The sequence below is a fragment of the Brachionichthys hirsutus genome, chromosome 22, assembly GCF_040956055.1.
Source record: "Brachionichthys hirsutus isolate HB-005 chromosome 22, CSIRO-AGI_Bhir_v1, whole genome shotgun sequence".
NCBI lineage: Eukaryota > Metazoa > Chordata > Actinopteri > Lophiiformes > Brachionichthyidae > Brachionichthys > Brachionichthys hirsutus.
Genome location: NC_090918.1, coordinates 7,771,149 through 7,792,396, shown reverse-complemented (window position 1 = coordinate 7,792,396; position 21,248 = coordinate 7,771,149). Strand labels below are relative to the sequence as shown.

At 45.2% G+C, this 21,248-nt stretch overlaps 1 protein-coding gene across 1 annotated transcript; it reads right to left on the bottom strand.

The window, feature by feature from the left end:
• Nucleotides 1-9,764: 9,764 nt before the first annotated feature.
• Nucleotides 9,765-17,663, bottom strand: tspan11 (tetraspanin 11). Its single transcript, XM_068755246.1, has 7 exons — nt 17,577-17,663; nt 15,948-16,139; nt 13,869-13,943; nt 12,677-12,781; nt 12,304-12,462; nt 12,058-12,144; nt 9,765-9,824 (listed from the first exon to the last, which is right to left on the bottom strand). The coding sequence occupies exons 1-7, from the start codon at nt 17,661-17,663 to the stop codon at nt 9,765-9,767; spliced, it is 765 nt and encodes a 254-aa protein (XP_068611347.1).
• Between the last annotated feature and the right edge of the window lie 3,585 nt (nt 17,664-21,248).

The following is a 21,248-nucleotide window of genomic DNA, read 5'->3' as shown; positions in this document are numbered from 1 at the left end:
AAGCCCATCTGACAAAGTCCCGTCTCTCTTTCTCAGCAGACACCAGACAGCAAAGAGGAAGCAGCAACAGCAGTGGTCAGAGGTGTCAGTAATGAGAACTCGGCTGCACAGCCTCGTCGATCGCGCACGGAGCTCAGCACAAGGTAGCGAGCTCTTTGTGTGTTAGAATCCATTCTAATTTGGCTCCGTATTGATAAGTTCTCCCCTGGAACCGTTTGGAGCCAATGCGTTGTGCATGCTAGGGGGGGGGGGGTGCAAAATGTGGTCGAGACTCTTTTAAAAGGCCGTTGAGCAGAATTTATCATTCTGTGCTTGGCGAAAATAATTGGAGACATTTATGGATGTATTCATGACTGCTCTGAGCGCGCAGTGATCACTTCTAACCGAAGGGTCTGTCGATACGTGTATTAATGGTCACTCTGGGCAAATAGTGAAAAGAATGATCTGATTAAGTGACTTTAACACTTGGGCTGGCTGGGAGTTTGTCGTCATCGATCAGAGTGGCCATTAGCACAATGCAAGGATGGCGGCTTCCTTCGTCCCCGTTCTGCTGCAAAGGGTTTCTTGGTTGTGGTTGGTGTGATTCAATAAAAGGGTCACATTGGATACAATAGCACTAGCCCAAACGATTTCCCCCTTCTTCTATCCTCCTCTCCAGTCCATGCCTCATAAATGTCATCCCAGTCTGTCTGAGCATTAATCTCTGTGGGGCCGGGGCCCAGTGACTCTCCAAAACAAACCGGTCTTGTTGAACTGCTCCCCTACTGAACAGTGGAAGCTTGGCAGAGCCGCAGGAAACAGGGAAGTATGGATCGGGAGGGATATTTTAAATATATGCAGGCGAGTACAGCAGCAGCAGCAACAGTGGGGTCTCCAGTGGGAAAAATATCAGCGGCATTATGGAGTGGGGTTGAGCCTGCCATCACTATCAATGAGTGGGGAAAGGCCTGTCAGACCGCACAAAGGGGCGAAAAGACACAGGCCCCGACAAAGAATGGAGAAATGGAGGGAGGGAGAGAGGGAAAGTATTCCAATTAGAAATGGAAGAGACAGTTGCAGGAAACGGCGAGCGCCGATGAGGGGCTCAGATAAACCAACGCAAAAACAGACACGCTGGCAAATTGAAATACACAGAGAGAAGATAGCGGAAGCCAGGGAGAGGAACACAAAGAGAGAAAGACAAAGAACAAGCAAGAGCAAGCAAAAAAACAAAACAGGCACGGCCCAAAGAGGAATTCATAAATGACTCCACGAGGTGCGATCAGGAAAAATAAAATAGACAATGGGAGACTAAATTAGATGAAGAGGAGAAAAGCGTCCTGTCACAACAGCACATCAGAGCCTGCATGTGGCAACGCTTGATAAGACGCATCTCTGCCACCTTACATGCTGGCACTCGACTCCCCCCCCCACCCCCCACCCCGCCACCTCTCCCATCCCCAACCATCTGCGCCATGCAAACACACCAAGCTGTCCATCAACAATGGCCATTCGGTGACATCACCACAGCAACGGGCTCCCGGTGACAACAGAACACCACCCAGATGCGTGACATCACCGACGTGCTGCACAAGTGACAGATGCCAAACTGTTAGCTCATCACAGCGAGAATTATTACAGTTACGCTAGATGGACAAAAAAAAAAAAAAAAAAGACATTGCTGGAAGCTTTGAAGAGCAGGGCGACGCTGGGTTCCTGCCCTCCGCCCCCTCCTTTCACCTCGCTCAATCTTTTCATCTTAAAGGGCTGTGAACAGCTGTAGGAATCTGAGTTCAGCTTACACCCCCCCACCCCCCACCCAGGACTGACCGGCATCTGACAATGTGGAACGCAGCGCGGTAAAGGACACACAGATGAATGGCGCGCAGAAATCCATTCACTAAGAACAGAACCTCGTGCAATAATGCCATTAGGTGTCATCTGGAGTTGGGCTCTCTTTTGTGATTTATTGATCATTCATTGTCTGAAGAACCCAAATATATATTCCTTTTTCAATCAGAAGAGAGATAAGAAACAAATCTTCACATTTATATTGGGCTATTTTTGTGTCAAACTTAAGATAAGTTGTGCAATTGCTCCATATTTTTCAATGAGTCTCTAAACGTATTCATTACCACACGAGAAAGGATCAAAAATGTTATTTATGCGCTTTGAGTTGAAGTTGTGAAAGATGAGCCTTAATATTCTTTGTGTGTGTGCGTGCATGCGTGTGTGCGTGCGTGTGTCTCAAGGAGCCTCTTGAGGAAACATAAGAAAGAACCAAATGTAATGTGTCCATGGCAACAAATCAATTATCCTAGATGAAGAGCAAATAATGTGACAAGTAAAGAAAAAATACTAAATGTCTGCAAGACGTCGTCAATTGGACGGCGTAAAAAGAAAAGAAAAAATGGCTTCGCCGCGTCTTCTTCTTTTGCACACGAACATCACACGACCGATCACGATCTGGACGTCCGGCGGAGCGCTGAGAGCTCATGCACGGCATGTAGACGAAGCTCGAACAGATCCTCCTCAGCTGGGGCAGGTATCCACACAGCCTGATCGGGCTTTGATGAAGTGTCCTGTCATGATGTCAGCCTCCTTCGCTCTGTTGCTCACCTGGGACCTCCCTCACTCTGAACAACTTCTGGCTGCAAGAGGGAAAATTAAAAAAAACGGGGCGTAAATATCTGGTTTCTTCATCCAAAGTCACCTATTTTACCCCGATTTAAAGGCAAATAAAAAAACAAACTCCAGATATGGATTCATCAGTCTCCTGTCTTTGCTCTCCTTCATCTCATTCTCTCTCTCCCTCTATTCTCCTCCTCCTCCTCCTCCTGCTTGCTGGCTGTCAGCAGGTTAAAAAATGGCTCGGCACCAGCGAGAGAGAAACAATTACTCATGGCCGCAGACATTAGAAGCTCTGTGCTCCACTGCGATCTCAGGGCCATGTGTTTCTAATTAAACGGTGCGGTGGAGGAATTATCAAAGCTCAGGATTGCATAATGAGCACAGGCAGAAATCTGCAGCTAGCCGTGGACACTCTTTGTCCCAAGAGGGACACCGTGGTTATACATTGAATTAATTTGGAAGTCTGTCGAGGAGCATCTCTTTGTTTCTGGCTTGCGGAGCAATTACCGGCGATCAGAATCAGTTTAAATAATTCATTCATTCATTCATTCATTCCAGGGAGCTTCTTTGCACAAGGATAAGTTCTGCCATCAGATCTGATCGCTACGCTTTGTCATGAGCGCTAACACCAACCCTTGTTTTTCTTCCCTCATCACACAACAGCAGTTGGCCAGAGACGGGGGCCATGGCTTATTTGACTTGCCAAATGCAGGCATGTTTGTCCTCCGGCAGAGAGACACTACTGTACTGGATTTCAGGTCGGCTTTCATGAAACGTCACGCCTGAGCCTCCACGCAAATTCCATCACCACACAAAAGCAAACACACATTTAAATCCTGGTCGCCATGGAAATTGTTTTAGTGCCCGTGAGAACTTGCCCCCTGCATCCCTGTGTGATACTCCCCCCTCAACACACACACATGCACACACACAGGATATTACTTATTCATAAGCACGATTATTTTCTACAGGGCATTTCCCCGAGCCCCGTAAGCACGACTTAGAAATAATTACGACAGTTCCTGATTCCGTTAGAGGTGCACGACATCTTTGATTGGCTATATCAGAGCCATCAGTCAAAGTTGAGGGTTTGCGCACTCAGTAAGGAAAGGCGTCCTGCCTGTGGTCGTTTTAGATCACCGAGTCCATCTGGTGGATAAAAAACAGAATTGCATGAAGGGTCTGCACCGGTTTACATCCCTGCACAGTTATATTTTAATGCCAAACACAGCAAGTAGCAAATAAATTCAGGCTCCGCATGGAGTACATATCTCATGCAAGAAAGGGCGGACGGATAAGCCTGGAAACACCTTCATATTATGAAGTTCAATACAAATGTTTCAGACTACGGAGTTTCTTCGTGCAGGCATGCCGGGAAGTGTTTTCCCCAGGAGAGCGCAAGCTGTGAACCTGCAGCTAGTAAAATAAAAAGCAATCATTAGGTCACTCGGTCCTGCTTGTGAAGATGAAGGGTAATGGCTATAATGTTCTCACCGGTTGATATGACATCACGCTGAGATGACGTCAATTTAAAATTACAGGGGAGAAGACGCTGGCGGAATTTTGAGGACATTCTTAAAGTGGATCGTCAAGAGCAGCGTCCGCATTTTCCTGTGATGAGACAGACTCAGGGCGATTCTTTTTTTTTATGGCAAACTTAGCCCGATTTGTTTCAAAGCTGAATAAGCCATTGAGATATGTTGACAAGCTTTAACTCAGACTTACAGACAAATAAAACCACGGTGGAACTCCAGCTCTTGGAGGGAATAAAAGTTTTAAAAAGTGTTGTATCTCCTTAAAGTGAGTTGCAGGAATCTGGAACCAAGTTTGTGGAAAGATGCCATTGAGCAAATGGGTCCGCTTTCTGAAGCAGAATGTGCATCACAGTTTGACGCCGATGCTCCACTCAAACATATTTTCCATTTAACACATTTTTAAACTCCCCACATCTGTCTCCTCTCCTTCCAACCAATTTGCCATCTGTCTTTATTTCTCCAATCTTGCTTCCCCGGGCCATGAGCTATAATGGCATGGGGCCTCGTTTTTTTTTAAGTGTTTACTTCCCAAGAGGAACTTCAGAGCCTGTTTACTGATTATAAACTCTCCCTCTTGGTTTCTTTCTCTGAGCTCCCACCCCTCCCGAAAAGACTGGTTTGCTCCCATGCTCCCTCCTCCACGCCATCAATCTCAGGAGAAGGAAAACACCCCCCCCCCCCCCCCCCACACACACACACACGCTACTTTCTTATACACTTTTCCTCCAAACATCATCGCCGCCTCTTCCTCCTCTATGCATCTTGCAGCATAAGCAAACACGGGTCGACAGACAAATCTGTTTTTATACAAAAGTTTCATCCTTTCTCCGGCTCACAGCTCAGCGTTTAAAACCTACGCCGCTGTTCTTCACTGCAGAGACACGCCACGCGTTGTTTTTCCATTAGCCAGGAAAGGTATTGATCTCCCAAGAAGACGCAAGGCCGCATATTTATGCGTCAGTTGCACAACTGCAAAAACTGAACATGCAACACATACAGTAAAGCGTAGACGTCAATACCCTTTTCTTTTGCAATAAAAGCATTTTTGCAAACAGGATGTCCGCAGCTTTCCCTCCCCTCCCCTCCGACAGCGCTCTGATGCCCAAGAGTAATGCAACGTCTCTGGAAATGGCAACCGAATGAGAGCGATCCATAGGGGTGCAGAGACGGAGCGCAGCCGGCTTGTAAAAGTTTACAGACTCCAACAGTCACTTTAAACAGAAACAGCCCTTATAAATTACAGTGCAACGACGCCATCAGAAAATGCCTTGAAAGCCACGCTGGGAGTCCAGCAGCCCTGACAAGCATGAAACTCCCCTCCCCCCCCCCCCATTGGTCCGGCTTACCACACACGAGCAGCACCACAATCCATCACATGCTTCCGACCCCGACAAACACTCTTCTTGGACTCGCGCTCACAAGCGCTCGGCCACAGTGTAAGCAAATCTGATCGCACACCGCAAAAATCCGAATCTACCAGTGCGGCGGCCGGGCCTGACATGCACAAACACGGAGATGCACGACCCGGATCGCGTGTAAAGCATGTGGCTAATTTAACCGTCAGTGTTCATCAAAGTGGATGACGCTGATCGAACGCACAATGGGATCTGAATTATGACTCTTCATAAAGGCGTTGCAGTCTGATGGCGGTTGTTGCTCCGTTGACCCCGTGCGTGGTTGACCTGCACACGGCAACGCGGTTGGGTAATCGCGCAAACATCGGCAGCATCTGTTTGGCATCCGTCAACATGACCCTCGTCGTCATCGTTATCAGATAGCAACCTTTTGAGTCGCGCCTTCTGAAGTTTGTTTCCATCTTAACTCACGCTCCCATGGACAAAGACCAATCCCACACTCATTCACCTCAGGAGCCGCAGAATTTCTCAATAATGGGGGGCGGGGGGGGGGGGGTCTGGCAGGCGGATGAGAAACAAGGTGGGAGGGGGAAGTCGTCGCAGCCCTGTGTCATGATATTGGTTTGTTTGAACACGCCATCACGGCTGCGATTACGCTTTTATGTGGCCGTTTCTATCACTTCCTGATGTTAGAGTATGATGGCGCCCGCATGTTTAGCAGCCATTAAAGTGATCGTGAGCAGAACATACATGCGGGTTTGTCTCATGGCGGTCCATTTGAGGACGTTTCACGTTTCGGTTCTCGCACGGCTAATCAGTAACAAGAGAACCACACAACCCAAAACTGCAACGTCATCCTGCCAGATTAGATTGGACATCACAGTGTCCCGATATCAAACAGAGATGAAACCAACTCTGATTGGACAAAGGAAACATTTTAGATTTACAGTTTAAAAACAGAAACACAATTTTGTGTTTTTATTGCCTGTCAATGTTCTCCAGTCAGATTTATAATGCTAAATTTTTATAACTCAACCCAGAGTCCGGAAAGCAGTGCTTTCCAGACTAAACTAAACTTAAGATGAATTTACTCCCGTAAAATAAATAAATACGGTATGCATTACAGCCAACAGCGTGGAAAAGATTCCATGTACACACACCAAAATGTATTTCTAATCCATTAAGAAAAGTCAGCTTTTTATCCTCAAGGCGTCACTCTTTCAGGCCATTCTACACGCCTCTGATCTGAAATCTGTCGCTCACATTTAGAGCCGGAGCTGCGTTGCAAGCCAAAGGCAAAAATCATTTGGGTTTGTCCTTTGGCCCAGAGACCAGAGACATCGTCCTCGTCCGAGTCGGGAACAACATAATTTCACTTTGTTCCCCCGCTGCTGATAAAACACTGATTGGAGTTTGCTCAGTGGGAGAAAAAACACCCAAGTTCTAAACTGACCATTCACAGCTGTGACATCAGAAGAAATCACGCACGGCGCACACATCAGATTTATTAGCGCGCATGTCATTCTGTCCTGGACAAACCCAGCTCAGACTCGTAAAACATCACATTGGGGTCACTTTTTCCTGCAAAAGGTTTCCGGAAAGCCTCTTGTACAACAATTCCTCACTCACACTTGTGCAACTCTGATCGGAAAGCATCCAGTCCAACATCAGTTACACAATTTTGTTGATGGTCACTGAGGTCTTTAGTAACTCTTCCAAATACCAAACACAGGACTACTTTTACAAGAGCTCAGAATCTACCTTCTAAACACAGAAAAGACGTCATGCTGACATTCAAGGGAAACAAACTGAACTTAAGAGATTTTCATTTTGATTTGCGGATGGCTTGGAGATGCTTTGTATCGGCTCATTCTGGGAATCTGTTGCATAAATCTTCTCCACTTTGTTGCACATGCAAACATACCATGTAGGTGGACTGACATATGGGGCTGCAACATGTGTTGTTGAGCAACTTTTCGCACTGCTCTATTGACATGTTGCCCCCAACAGCGAGATGAGGATACAGGCTGTTAAGTTGTGTGTGTGTGTGTGTGTCTGTGTGTGTTGCGCAAAGAGGCCACAACACATGGGAGTGCTGAATCTCCAGCTGCTCTGATTCTCCCTCATCGGCTTCTCCTGGCAAAGGCCCATAAACACAACCTCATTTGCACAAGTACTCTTTGTTTCTATCTTTTCACTGTCACTGCGGCCTTTTTCTGCATCCGAGTACATTTGACATCCAGAGGAAATGAGAGCCATCCGCCTATAGCTGATGAAGACAAAGGAACTGACAGCATCCTCAGGCCCACGGAAATCTGAATGCTGGAGAACGTCCAAATTTCAAATTTGTATGAAAATGTATGATAACTTGCCCTGAACCGATACATCGTCTTGTGAGAAACCTTTGGAGCTGTGGGGGAAACAAAGGACAGGAAAAAAGTTGTCCCTCGTGGATAAACAGTTCGGTTACAGGTCAATAATTTAGTAACACACAAGCTTGACCAAAAAAGGCCCTGAAATGAAAATCATTAAAAAAAAAGTGGTCTGGACTGCAACCCCTGCAAGATGTTCCACCAGACCACGTGGGATTTCACTTAAGATTACATCCTGTGTCCAGATTTCGATGTTGCTCATTGTGTACGGACTAAATATAGAGAGGTTTAAAAAAAATTACACTTAAGCAGCTAGAAAAAAAAAAAGAAAAAGAAAAAAGAGGCTGAAAGCAGTCAAGGTTATTGCAACGATCAAACCGGATTTGGCGTGTGTTTGTAATCACAAGGTTATGGAAAACACAAGATGAAACCAAATAAGAAGTCTCTGTGGCCTGACAGTAAAAACACTCAGGCATCATCCTTCATCATCATCTTCACTTTCCCCATTGATTGGATTTCAGCTGCAAGGGAAACAACTTCGTCTCCCTCTGGTGGATCGTTCCTTGCGATGCAGGGAAACGTCTGCACGATCGCCTCGACAACGCCACAGGCAGGAATCATGTCACATGTGCTGCCTGTCTAGAATTAATGTTTGCTTCCAATAAATGACATTGCCTAATGAAACAATATTTATTTAAACTATTTATGGAATATATCACACCAACAGAATATTAAGTATCAGCGCGGAGTACATGTCAACGTTGCATCCATATCTCCATGACAACCATTGGCATATGTCAGCACCCGTCATCGAGTGATACGATGGTTTATTCTGGGATGCCTCTGGGCCTTGGCAGCGGTGATTAAAAGGAACGTGTGAAATGGACATCTCCATTTTTGATTTTTGAAGTAGAATCAGCTTTTTTGTATTTCTCCTCTTCAATAAACCACGAAAGCCGAGCCAAGCGCCGTCATCGCTACAGTGTTTACATCTAATGGAAAGAGTACGGCAAGTGATGGATTAGGCCCTAATCCAGGCCCTTTGGCTCCCACAGAAGGGCCCCCAGCGTGTCAAGGGAAGTATAAAAATCAGTCACCAATTCACAGAACAGAATGGATGTTATTGTTTAAGTCTACCATTTGACATTCATATACATTTAGTGTGCAATTCAGTGCAATCAGAAGTAGTCATAACAGCACGCGGTATAATTTGAGGCCGAACACTGGTTAAATAATCATCCTACCTTTCAACATTCGGTGCTGCTACTTTTATAAGGAATTAGCTACAAGTATAAATATAGATTTCATATTGTGCCGCTTGTCACAGCGCGTTTTCAGCTCTTTGAACCGATTCAGGCACAGGATATTACGCACTAACATTTACAGGCAGAATTGTGATCCAGAGATACTTTAGTTGACTAAAGCTACAACCAGAGATGTAATTAGCAGTTACATCTACGGCGTACCCTGACCCAGCTTCCTTAAGCTCACTGCTGGAATGTCCAAAAATACTAACCAATAAATGCAAAAGAGGAAAATATGATCGTTTGTATCATTGTTAATTAAACAGACAGAATGCATTAAGAGTCCATTTTTTTTTGTGCGTGTCCACAACGTCCAGCATGCATCTGAGCCGATGCGATCAGGCCTCAAACATCTAGTTCCAGGTCAGTCAGGTGGGCGTCAGAAATGTGCAGGACCGGACTCAACAAAAGATAAATACTATCCAAATGGTCAACGGCCCAATTGGTTTCTGATCGTTACAGCTCAGAATCATTTGTGCACATTGCCTCGATCGCCAAGCAACAGTGGTTCAAGATTTTAAATTTGATGTTTGGACGTCAAGCAGGTTCATCGTTCCGGACCGGTGGCGTGTCGGCGGCTCGGAGAGCTCAGTGAGGGTCCATTTTTATCCTTCTGTACAAGCAGCTGCTGAAGACCATCCCACAGATCTGAAAACAGGAGGCTTTAAGTCAGAAGGCGCTGCTCATTCCTCACAGAGGGAGATATAAAAGGGGGTAGGGAAGGGTTAAAGGCGATGGAGACGGTGGAGGAAGGCATGTAGCCGGTAACTATGGCGATGGCAGGAGCTGATCAGCCGTTACTGCGGCGGCGGTGGCGAGCGTGCGTACAGGGTTACACGAGCAGATGCAAAATGAAGGCTTCAAAAAGTTATACACAAATGTCAATCTTACAAACTGGGGCGAACCCAAGAGGTGCAACTTCTACAGTATGCACAAGGAAAATAAGAATACTTTAAAGCGTGATTTAAAAACCGGAGAGGAAATACCTGCACAAACGCTACAACACAGGAAACAAATGGTTTCAATTAACCGCTAAATCTCCAACCATAATAATATAATAGTATAATAAAAATGTATACTTAACAAAAAACCTGCCTCACATAAATATAGAAAGCATTTGAAAGTCATCTGGAGGTTTTTACATTCATAAAGATGGATGATCCCCTCTCTGCACCAGGACAGGCTCACAGCTGTATGCAGGAACCTGAAGAGGTCGTAAGACGTGATTTACCAAAGCACTATGCTATAATCTGCTACAGGAAAAAGGTACAGATATTGACCTCAACCCCTGCGTCTGTCTGGCTTGATGGATTAAGAGGCAAGAGCTCAGATTCAATCTCAGAGTCTCTAAAAGGCCTGTGAGAAAGCCCGTCTGAGCCGTTGTGAATCGACTCATCACAATAACGCTGCAGGAAAATGTTGTTGTTCTTCTTCCTTTGCCGCTGCAGCAATGATTGTATTTCCATTATTTCTAATTGTTTAGATTGAAAGCAGAAAGAAGGAAAGAAAGAAGAAGCCATTATATCTTTGGTCAATTTCAGTTATTTGACAAAATAAAAAAAATATCAAAGTCGGGTACTGGCTGCAAAAGTAAAAAATATCACAGAAGAATTCCACAAAGATTGGATAACAAATCCTCCTCCTGACCTAGCTATTATCTTAGAAGTTTAGAGTAAAAACTGTAAAAGCCCGTTTCACTTGCTGCTTGGTAATAATACAGTTGTGAACAAGTCATCTATGATGTGCAGCCAAAGCCAGGCAGGAGATCATGCAAGACGTGTGGCCACACGGGCTCACGTTTAACACGGAGCGAACAAACATGCAGTCAGGTAAACACTTCCACGGTTCCACCCTAACCTTTTCTCTCCAGTTGATTAAACCACAAAAGTTGTTTTATAGCTAAATCACAACGTGCCGAAGTCGTCCTCCTCTTCTTTATAGAGCAGATAAATAAAGCAGGCTGTCAAGACTGCCCCGGCCAGCTACAGCGACGCCGGACAGAAACACACACACACACACACACACACACACGAAGACAAAGAGTGCAAGTCACCATAAACAGGTCAGCGCGGTACACAAGACCGTAAATTTCAAATGATGAAAACTACAGATGGTCCGAGTTGAGGATCCACCGTATTTTAGTGAGAAAGGAACAGCAGAATTACACGGCGTAAAGAAAAGCACGTTTGAATTACAGGTTTAAGACTAAATTGAAAAACAAAAAGTACTTTATGTGGCTATCATTCTAAATGAGGTGTGTTTTAATGCTGCAAATGCCCAGAACACAAAAAACTCTAGCTGATTTAGCAGGTTTTAGTTTTTACGAGAGACAATTTCTAGTCTCTGGTCAGCAGGGCATCTCGCCTGACTGCCAGCTCCCGTGTGGCCGATGAAAACCGTTCAGTCACAACTGCAAATACAATGTTGGTCATTAAAGGGGAAGTCTGGCTTATGAAAACCATAGGGGAAGAATCAGTGCAGGTTTGTTTTGTCTCAAGTTTCCCTCAAGTTTACTTAAAAATGGCTATAAAAAGGACTGCTAGCCAGTATGGAATGGGGGGGGGGGGGGCACCGCTCTGAAAGGTTTAAAGCTCCAGTCGATCCCAGATGGACACAAATCAAACAATAGGAATGAACCAAACCAGATAATGATAGAAACTCTTGGGTGAGTTGAAGAATGTCCACTTAGAAGTTGTTGGCCTGCTGCATTGGTCGGTTTTCTGTTATGAATCTAACTGCTGGATTTATCAGGGCTTTCATAAAGGTTGTTGTTGTTGTTGTTTTTAAAGACCAGCGTCTCCTTCGGGGAGATTATAAATCAGGATTTTATTTTGGATGAAAGAAAAGAAAAAAAATGGAGTTGACAGAAAGTCGTGTTTACCTGCAGACAAGCCACCCCGATTCCCACAGCGCCGATGACCAGCAGGTGGTCGGCCAGAAACCGCTCCAATTTAGTGATGCAACCGCCCTGCAGAGGAAAAAGGCTAATCAGGAACTAGCATCACAGCGGACAACAGAGGTACTCATTTTTCAATAGTTGCTGATGCATACACATTATTTATTTTGTGATTTAACACCCCCCCCCCCCCCCCCCCCCCCGATTCTCAGAAGCATGCCGTCCACCGACCTCCACCTTGTAGACGTTTGAAGGGTGGTCTCTCTCGCCACAGTAAGGGGTGACGGTTTTACAGCAGCTGTCGGGCACCACCCTGCCTTCCGCCGGCTCTGACGAAACGTACGCGCTCGCCATCCAGTCGTGTGAGCCGTTGCTGCCGCAGCACTTGAACTGGGGTCAGAAAAAGAAGGTCGCCGTTTCTCGATGTCTGCATTACAGCACCAATCCCTGTTTTCACCATGACTAGGCTGTTTTTTTTAAGGTCAGACTAGCTCACATATACAGCTGAGGAGAGAAGCAACAACACTTATTCATGCTATTTGAAGGAAAACATCCTTTAATGAATGAACAAATCTACTGAGGCCGCTGTAAATCTAGATTATACATCCTGTTGTAGTCTGTCCACAGCCAACGTGATGCCCTCCTTTCCCGGCTGGGCGTAGTTCTCGGTCATAGTCTGGTGGAGATGCTGCTTCAGCTCCCCGCTGAGCTGGATGTGAAGAACAAAGACACACAACATACAGATACAGAGAGGGAGGGGGGGGGGGGAGCATGTAACGATTTATTCTGTAACTGCAGCCTGATTTACTGCAGATGGGAAAACATCACAGGATCAAGAACTATAAGACGAGAACGTGAATGAGTGGGAGGACAGAAAAGTCCCATGCATCCGTGTGTGTTATGATTTAAAAAAAGACCCACAACGTGTCCTTTCATGATTGTGTGTGTGTGTTTGTGCACACTCTGGAGGGACGATCGGGAACAGAGAGGATAACGGGGCTTAAAGCGATGAACCTCCTTTCTATTAACATAAACCTGTGAGCTGGTTTTCAGACAGCACGGTACCATCTGCACTTCTACCTGACTGACAGAAACACGATCTGGAGAACTGCACGTTTAGATAAAGTCCAGATGCAGAACATAACACGAAGAGAAGGAGGTGTTCCGACTACCGACAGGGAAACACGAAGAAATGAATCCCGTGACTCATCCTCATCCATGCCCTATAAGATAAGAGAAACCTATACAACCACCTTCAAAGAGCGCAACGATCATTAGCAACTTGAACAGATACATTTTAATCCATACGAGACGCCACAAATTTAAAGCCAGTAGACACAAAATATAAATAACATCAAGCAGCAAGTCAAATTATTTCAGAGCCAGGATTCTTCATAGATATTTATCTATAATATATTCAAGGATGACTCTTCTTTGCTTTTGCCTTATTTTTCCGCCATCTCGACAGCCGAGTTTGTTCAGAAGTGTCTTCACAGCACTTTGGAACACTCATTTTGGCACAAAGTTCTCCTCTTGGTGCAAAAACAATCTGCAACACTCGAACCTAAAAAAAGCTATTCAAACTTTCCCTCTGCGAAACGCCCTCCGCATTCCAAAATTCTATTTGTTGAGTAAACAGAAGATGATACAACAGATTGGTTTGATGATTTTGATATGCAATCGCAAGATTCGGGTTTTTAAACTCCCAAAAAGTGCCGAGTGAGCCCCGTGGGAGGCCGAAGCCCCAGGAGGCGTCACTAAGGATTCGTGAAGTGACTTCCACGCTGATCACTCACCCGATGGTAATAGACATAAGCCAAAGCTCCAGCCACCAGTTCGATCAAGAAGACCAGCAGCAGGCAGAGGAAATACTGTGGGTGAGAAAGAAGAGGGGGAAATATGCTGAGGTAGAAGGTTTAGCACACTCCTAGCAGTTCAATAAAGACTGCCATCAACTGTCATTCTGCTGCATCTGCCACTTGGAAACCAGATGGCAAGGCCACACAAAAGCACAGAACAATAACAAATCTGCTCGACGGGGGTGTCGAGTCAGATTTCTCTCCGGCATCGTTTAAAAACGCCCCGAGAGCTGCAGCTTAAAAGCAGCTAAATGATGCATGATAATTAAAATCACAACAGCACCTTGTCACGAAACTGAACGAAGACGATTGAAACATCAATCATCGCCGCAGCCGGAACATTAATGTGTATTGCTACAGGAAAAACACGGAGGATAATGAATCAGGCATCGAGTCAAATTGACCACAATTGAAAATGAGCGGCTTTTAAAACCAAAACCTGCCCTACTAATCACAAGAACAACTAAAAGGCAGCCAATCAGAGAGACGGAAAAGGCAAAGAGCCTGGTGTGAGAACCGCCCTCTTGTGCACCGCACCACATTTCTACTTGTGTTCAGGCAAACATTAAAGCTAATGGATTCACATTCCAATGCTGGAGCTGCACCGTTTCCCTCCAATACATTTTACTACCCGGTTGCACATGCTGCTCCCTCCAGCAGGACGCCACGGCGTTCACCAGACGTGCTTTTCCTACGGTTGCGCCTGTAGAGATGAGTGTCTGGTATGATCAGGACCAAATCACTAAATGATCACTCAAAATCAGTTTGTAATAATTACCACATCAACAGTTGTAATAAATCAAAACGCGCTAGAACGTAAATCCACGTCACCCCCAGCAACCTTACTTCCTGCTACTCCATCCATCAACCGTAGATGGATGGACCTATAAATAGTCCTGCTGCAGTGAAGGCTCACCCCCCCCCCTGCTGCTTCTCTTCCAACAGGCCTTGTGTCTCTAAAATAATGAGGACCGAAAAGGTCCCCGTCAGGACAGCATGTCGCCGCCCGGTCCACAGAACCGCACACCAGGACGAGAATGGATGAGCTACGTGGCATTTTGTCACATGCAGTTTCACAGAGACGGAAAATACACACATTCACTTTGGCGAGTAAATCTATATCATCTTATTCCAGGAATTGTCTTGCAGGCATCTATAAAAACACCCCCCCGCCCCCCCTTAGCTTCCTCGCATAGTTGAATTATATAGTTAGTATATTTTAGAGCTACATTTCAAATAAACACATTCTCAGAAATTTCCCCTCAAAATTCTTGATGTCTCAGATGAATTATTAGGAAACTAACAACATGCCGTACGTGTCACCAAAATAAACAGGCCTTTTGGGTTCTAATACAGTGGGAATGGGAACCAGAACTCGACAAACCCACCCACCAATTCTATCACAATGATAACACTACAAGGAAACTGGCCCGACACCAAGAGAAATTTAAACTGGGAGTCAACGGAAACGAGGGGAACCATGTTGATATGAAACGGAATCTGGTCAAAACAGGAATTCCCACACGCTAGTTTAAATAAAGAAAAAGATAAAAACCCTTCCAACACACACTCTGCTCAAATTCCCCACTTGAAAACAGAAACACACACAAAGTGAACTGACAGTGCTGACTCTCTGGAGACGGGTTGGAACAGCAACCTCCTTATATAACCTCCCAGCCGGGCTGATTGCCTTCAGCTGGGGGGGGGGGCATCGCAGGTGCACCCAGTAGCTCCAAAGGAGCAAGGGTGACCTAGATATTAGGATTCCCCTGACCAGAACATGGGAGACAGATGCGCCCTCCACCCCACCCCCCACCCCCTCACCCCCTCGCCACTACTGGAATAAAAAAAAAAAAAAAGAATATGCTCAAACTGACATGAAACCAACTTTAACTGGGAAGAAATACAAAAAAAAAAGCCAAATGCAGAAATGACTCAATGAGAGAAATTTCAAACTACATTAAACTCCAAGATGAACAGCAGAAACCAAACTCCTCCGCTGGTTGCCGGCCTCACCGCGGACAGACAGCTTCTCTGCTCGCGGACGACAGCGCAGCAGCCCAAGAAGCCCGTAACCACCACCAAGCTGCCGGCCAGGAGGAGGATGTACGCCGAGACGGCGAAAGTGCTGGATGCCAGCAGACTCAAGTAGTCGCTCTTCTCCACCAGAGTCCAGACGCCGACACCCAGAACAGCTGCTCCCCCCGCCTAGAAGACAAGAACAGAAGACGGGAGGGGAGGTCGGGGGGGAGCATGGTGAAAACAACAACAAAACTTTCCTTCACTTTCAGGGACAGGAAGTGACAAACAGGAAGTGAGTTTAATTCTAGATGAGTCCCAGAAAGGCTACAATGAGAGCGAGCGGTGACAGAGAGTTTAATAAAAAAAAAAGAGTGAGAGGAAGAGAGAGGAAATAAAATAGTAAAATAAATAGAGAGAAGCAGCCAAGCATCACTTCCATCACAGCATTAGGAGCGATGGAATGTCAGAGGCCAAGTCAGGACACAAAGACCACTTCCTCTCAAACACTCGTGGGTAACAGACCCAGGGTGGCGCCCAGATCTGTTCCCGTCATCGGTTTCACGAGCGCACAGATCGGAAACGCCTCGGAGAGGGTCTCCCGTCCATCCTCCCGTTCCAATGCCATCAAAAGCAGCATTCAGAACCTCGAGGAGGCGTCACTCGCGCATGCAGGCCTCAGAGACAAGCTGTACTGAAGGATAATCGGGGGTTTCAATAGTCCTCTATTAAATCCAAAGCCGGAATCAACAATTATTAAACACTAATCCCTGACAGGATCTACCTGCATGAATCCAATCCAAGTGGACTCATGCTCAGAATGATGAAAAGCAAGGGCTCTCCTCGTAAAAGTTGATTCATCCACGTTATGATGTTGAGCAGAGTTGAAAACCTGAGGTGAGGAAAAACACGCCTCCGCATTCAGCATTCCCTTTTTCCTCTGGACTCCGGATCCGTGCCGCATCCGTGGTAGGAACACTTCAAGCAGCAAACTGCAGCATCATAAAGAGCAGATCTGACACCGTTCCCCATCGCTCACTGACAAGCCCTAAATAATCCATGACTCGCTTTGGGCCGAGTCCACTGCTCAAATATTTCAGAATCAGCACTGAAATCGATTCCCCCTCCCAGCGGAGGACCGAGTATGTCGGCAGTATTTAAAAGGAAGCCTCTTTACAGTGTCTGAGGATTCCCCCGCAGCAGTTCTGAAACGGTAACTTCAAGTCAGACATTGCTTCCATTTTTCATCCATTCCGGTTTCCTACACATTCGGTTTGCTGCAGGATTCAGAGTTCATCAAGACCAAAGGAGAAATGACCTTCAGAGGCATACTTCTATCGACAATAAAGTCATTAAAAACCATTGAAAACGACACAAATCAGTTGTTTTGTGGCAAACACAGGAAGTCCCGAGGGGGGGGGGGCTCATAACTTAAAAACCAGATGTCCCGCGACTAACATCTGCATTCCAGTTAAAAGACGGAGTGTTAGAGAAAATAACCAGGATCTAAAAAAAATATAAGGTGATGGCTGATTATTCATCCATCTGGATGACAACGTGCAAACGGTTTTAATGAGTAGGGGGGGGGGGGGGGGTCCTAAAACGAGGAGGACTGCATTCACATACCCAGAAGAGAAAGTTGAAGACGAAGAGGAGGTACTTGAGGCACACCATCAGCCAGTCATCCTGGTCGTCTTTATACGCCGTCGACATCTTCCTTCCTCCAATTCAATTCAGACAGGATAGGGTTTTACCTCGATGGAGTAAGAGGATACGGAAAATACTCTTGATGGGGGGGATGATGGGGGGGATGATGGGGGGGGGGAAACCACTTCCAAATATAAGCAAGTTGAAAAAAATCTAATTTCTCCTACAAGTCTGCAATATTTAACTCTGATTTAGACCCCTTCTAACTGAGAGTCCGCTACATTTCATCCTTGTATCTTTACCGGCTGTTAAGCGGTGCAGCTTTGAGATAAGAAATATCACCTCCTCTTATTTTATCCACAAACCACATCTTTAAATTATTCATGCGACTGAAAAGGCCATAAACCTCCGAATGGTTCCATTGATTTGCATCCAGTCCTCGTTCTGTAAACAAAAAGGCCTTTTGGTGGAATCGATCATTCTACACTGTGTGTGTCTCTCAGTGGGTACAGAACCAGATCGGTGTGTGTGAGTGTGTGTGTGTGTGTGTGTGTGTGTGTCCAGGTGAAAGCCCAACACACTAATGGTGCCACATCTCCTGTAATTTGTGTACCAACCCATTAATAGTGATTGCAGGCCTATTTACACCACATTGAGTGAACCACGAGATTGTATTTATAATTATATTTGGCCTGTTTTGCTGCACCAATTTGAAGCAAGCAGGCTCCTCTTAATGTTTGTGGTTGTGGCGATGATTTAATTTGAACTAAAAAAAAATGCCTGAATCTTTCCTGAATCTTTCCCGAATCTTTCCCGAATCTTTCCTGAATCTTTCCTGAATCTTTCCCGAATCTTTCCCGAATCTTTCCTGAATCTTTCCTGAATCCAGGGCGCAGCTGTCTGATGCTAACGCGCTTTCTTTTCGGGATGAGCCCTTCCTCGGACAATCCGGACTTTGACCGAGGCGAGTCTACACTGATGCTTCCACGTCACACCCGGGAATATACTCGCCGGATTAACGTTTAGAGAAAATAATTACCTCGTTTGGATGCTAATCTCGTCAGATTGCCAGCGCACGGCACTGCAGCAGCGGCGGATCCGTCCAGTCAAGCTTGTTGCTCTCAGGGTGTCCCAACGCAGTTCCGTGCAGATGCTGCCTTCAGGTGCAGCTCGGATTTTTCTTATAAACTTGCGGAACATACTTTATGACTTGAACGCCATCTGCTCAGAGCCAGTAGGAAGAAGTCAGCCGCAGGTTTGTTCGCCTCCAAAAGTCGGATATATATTATTTTTAATAACATTGTACACACACTATATATAGTAGATAAGTAATGTTTAAGTGTGGGTAACCATACTAACATCACCAACTTTATCGGTAGTCTTGATGCAGGTAACTACTTTTAAAAATACAACAAATGTAATACAGTATACAGTTTCAAAATTCACGTCTAAACATTTCCCGATGCTAACTTTCTAACAAAACCTTTGGGGAAAATACAACCTACAATATAGAAGTGTATTTAGTGCTGTTATAAGAATATATCGGAAAATAACACATTTAATCAACCAATATACTATTTTGACTATAACGTTTCAAACAGTGGGCGAAACATACGATTTTTAGAGTTTGTTAAATGCCGAAGATACACATTTGTTTTTAATGGTAAATGTTTCCGAGAGTCATTTGAACGCAGCACAGCGCTAACCTCTGAACGGGGTCACGGAGCGGCTCCTAAAAGCTGAACGGCACCTCGGCTTCCCTCAACCGGCCTGTCTGTGCAGCGTATATTCTCTATATGGGGGTTCGGATCTGGGGACCACGACAAACAGAATGCGGCGGAATGGGATGCAGCAGCATCCCTTGCTGTTGACTTGGATGCACCTCATTATGAATTCTGCTGGAGTCAATAAGATGAACTATTCATTTTCAAATTGCTCTTCGTTATGCAAGACTATACAAAATCGACTAAACAGATCACATCTGGGTAGCCGAAGAGGGAGCCGGTAATGTCCTACTTCAGCAGTAAGCTGATCAGCGTCCATTTGATTCTCTAGACTTGTTTTTTTTTTTTTTTTTTATATCCTCGGGATTTACAGGTATTTAAATAAAAGCCCAGAAGACACATACTGAGCACCGAGTGTTCATGCCAGATACTGATTAAAGGAAGACTTGCATTGGAATGCATGTGACCGTATGACTGACAACACGAAAGGATGATCAAAACATAAAATAATGACAGAAACTGCTCTCCTGTTATGCTTCCATTCATTCATTTTTCTCATTATACTTCTTGGGGGGCCTGTCTATATGGGCAGACAGCTGGTGTTTGTTCATATGGTGCAATTTGCAGACAGAGCACGTCAACTGGTGTGAATTTGTGTCTTTATGCATAAGCATTGAGATTTGATTTGCACACACATTTGCAAAGGGCACGCTTCAGTTCTGGCTCCATGGATATCGGCCTCAAAACGAAGCTGAAACATTGTTACTATGTCAACAGATTATTCAGCCCACTGAGTGTCGAACCGTGGCAGTTGTACTTGTAATTTTTACTTCTTATTTTCTATTCCCATTTTTGGCAACTGCCAGCTGTCTGTCGGAGAAAGTGCCGTGTCTGTCTGGATGCGTTCATTGTGCCACTCTCTACAAAACACCATGTGGACACAGCGTCTGTAGAGCACGTGACTGTAAATAAAGGGACATCAGTATCATTTGCCAGTGTCCATTTTATAAAAGGATATTCTTACCAAGAGCTGAAGTGAACATTTCCACTCTATCATTTCTGAGTTAGCTGTAGACTTTATGATGTCACCAAGGGGTGGGGGGGGGGGGGCTGCGTTCTGGGTCCCATATTGTACTCCCTTTACACACATCAGACTGCTCTGCAACATACTACACAAACACAATCATTAAATTCGCAGATGACACAACAGTGGTGGGACTGATATCAAATAATGACGAGACATGCACTACAGGGAGGAAATAGATCGGCTGCCGGACTGGTGCACTGACAGCAAAGACAAAATAAATCGAATTTATTGCTGAAATGGAGAGCCGATGAACTTACTAACGGAATATTCCAACAAACGAAAAGGGGAATCGGCCTTGATGACGAGGAGTGCAGAGAATAGGAAGTCTTCAAAACGTAAATTAAGAAAATAATTCAGGAGGCAGACATCTTTGTGGCTCATGAAGAGAAAGTGTGGTCTCCATCCTCTGCTATAAATCTGCTTATCAGAAAATGTAAGACTCTCCACTTGCGATGAAAGTAGCGTACTAAATATTTAAGGGGTGTTCTTTTCAGAAGTGTGGCGTTGCATCATTAGTGCCGTTTCCTTACTTCCTCCATGCACTCTGCGTGACAATGCGGCACAGTAGCATTTTTCAGATACTGTCATACGACAACGGATGAGCGATATAATAATGTGTTATTTATTAAGATTAAATGCAATATGGGGGCGGGAGGGTTCTGGCTGAGTGGGCTCCCTCCAGGCGCTCCGGCTTCCTCCTACAGTCCGCACTGAGGTATATTTAAAGGTGAACTGTGGCTCTAAACTGTCCGTTGGAAAGATGGATATTGTAATATTTCTTTGCTAAGACATTCCATTGGTCTCTCATGCATTCAGTACTTTTGATTTCAATCTACAGAA

Excerpts from the sequence above, each read along its gene's own strand:
- tspan11 (XM_068755246.1), bottom strand. The coding sequence starts at position 17,663 with ATGTCGACGGCGTATAAAGACGACCAGGATGACTGGCTGATGGTGTGC. Across the intron at positions 16,140-17,576 it reads TCTTCAACTTTCTCTTCTGG|GCGGGGGGAGCAGCTGTTCT; the intron begins GTATGTGAATGC and ends CTTGTCTTCTAG. Across the intron at positions 12,782-13,868 it reads CTTATGTCTATTACCATCGG|CTCAGCGGGGAGCTGAAGCA; the intron begins GTGAGTGATCAG and ends CTTCACATCCAG.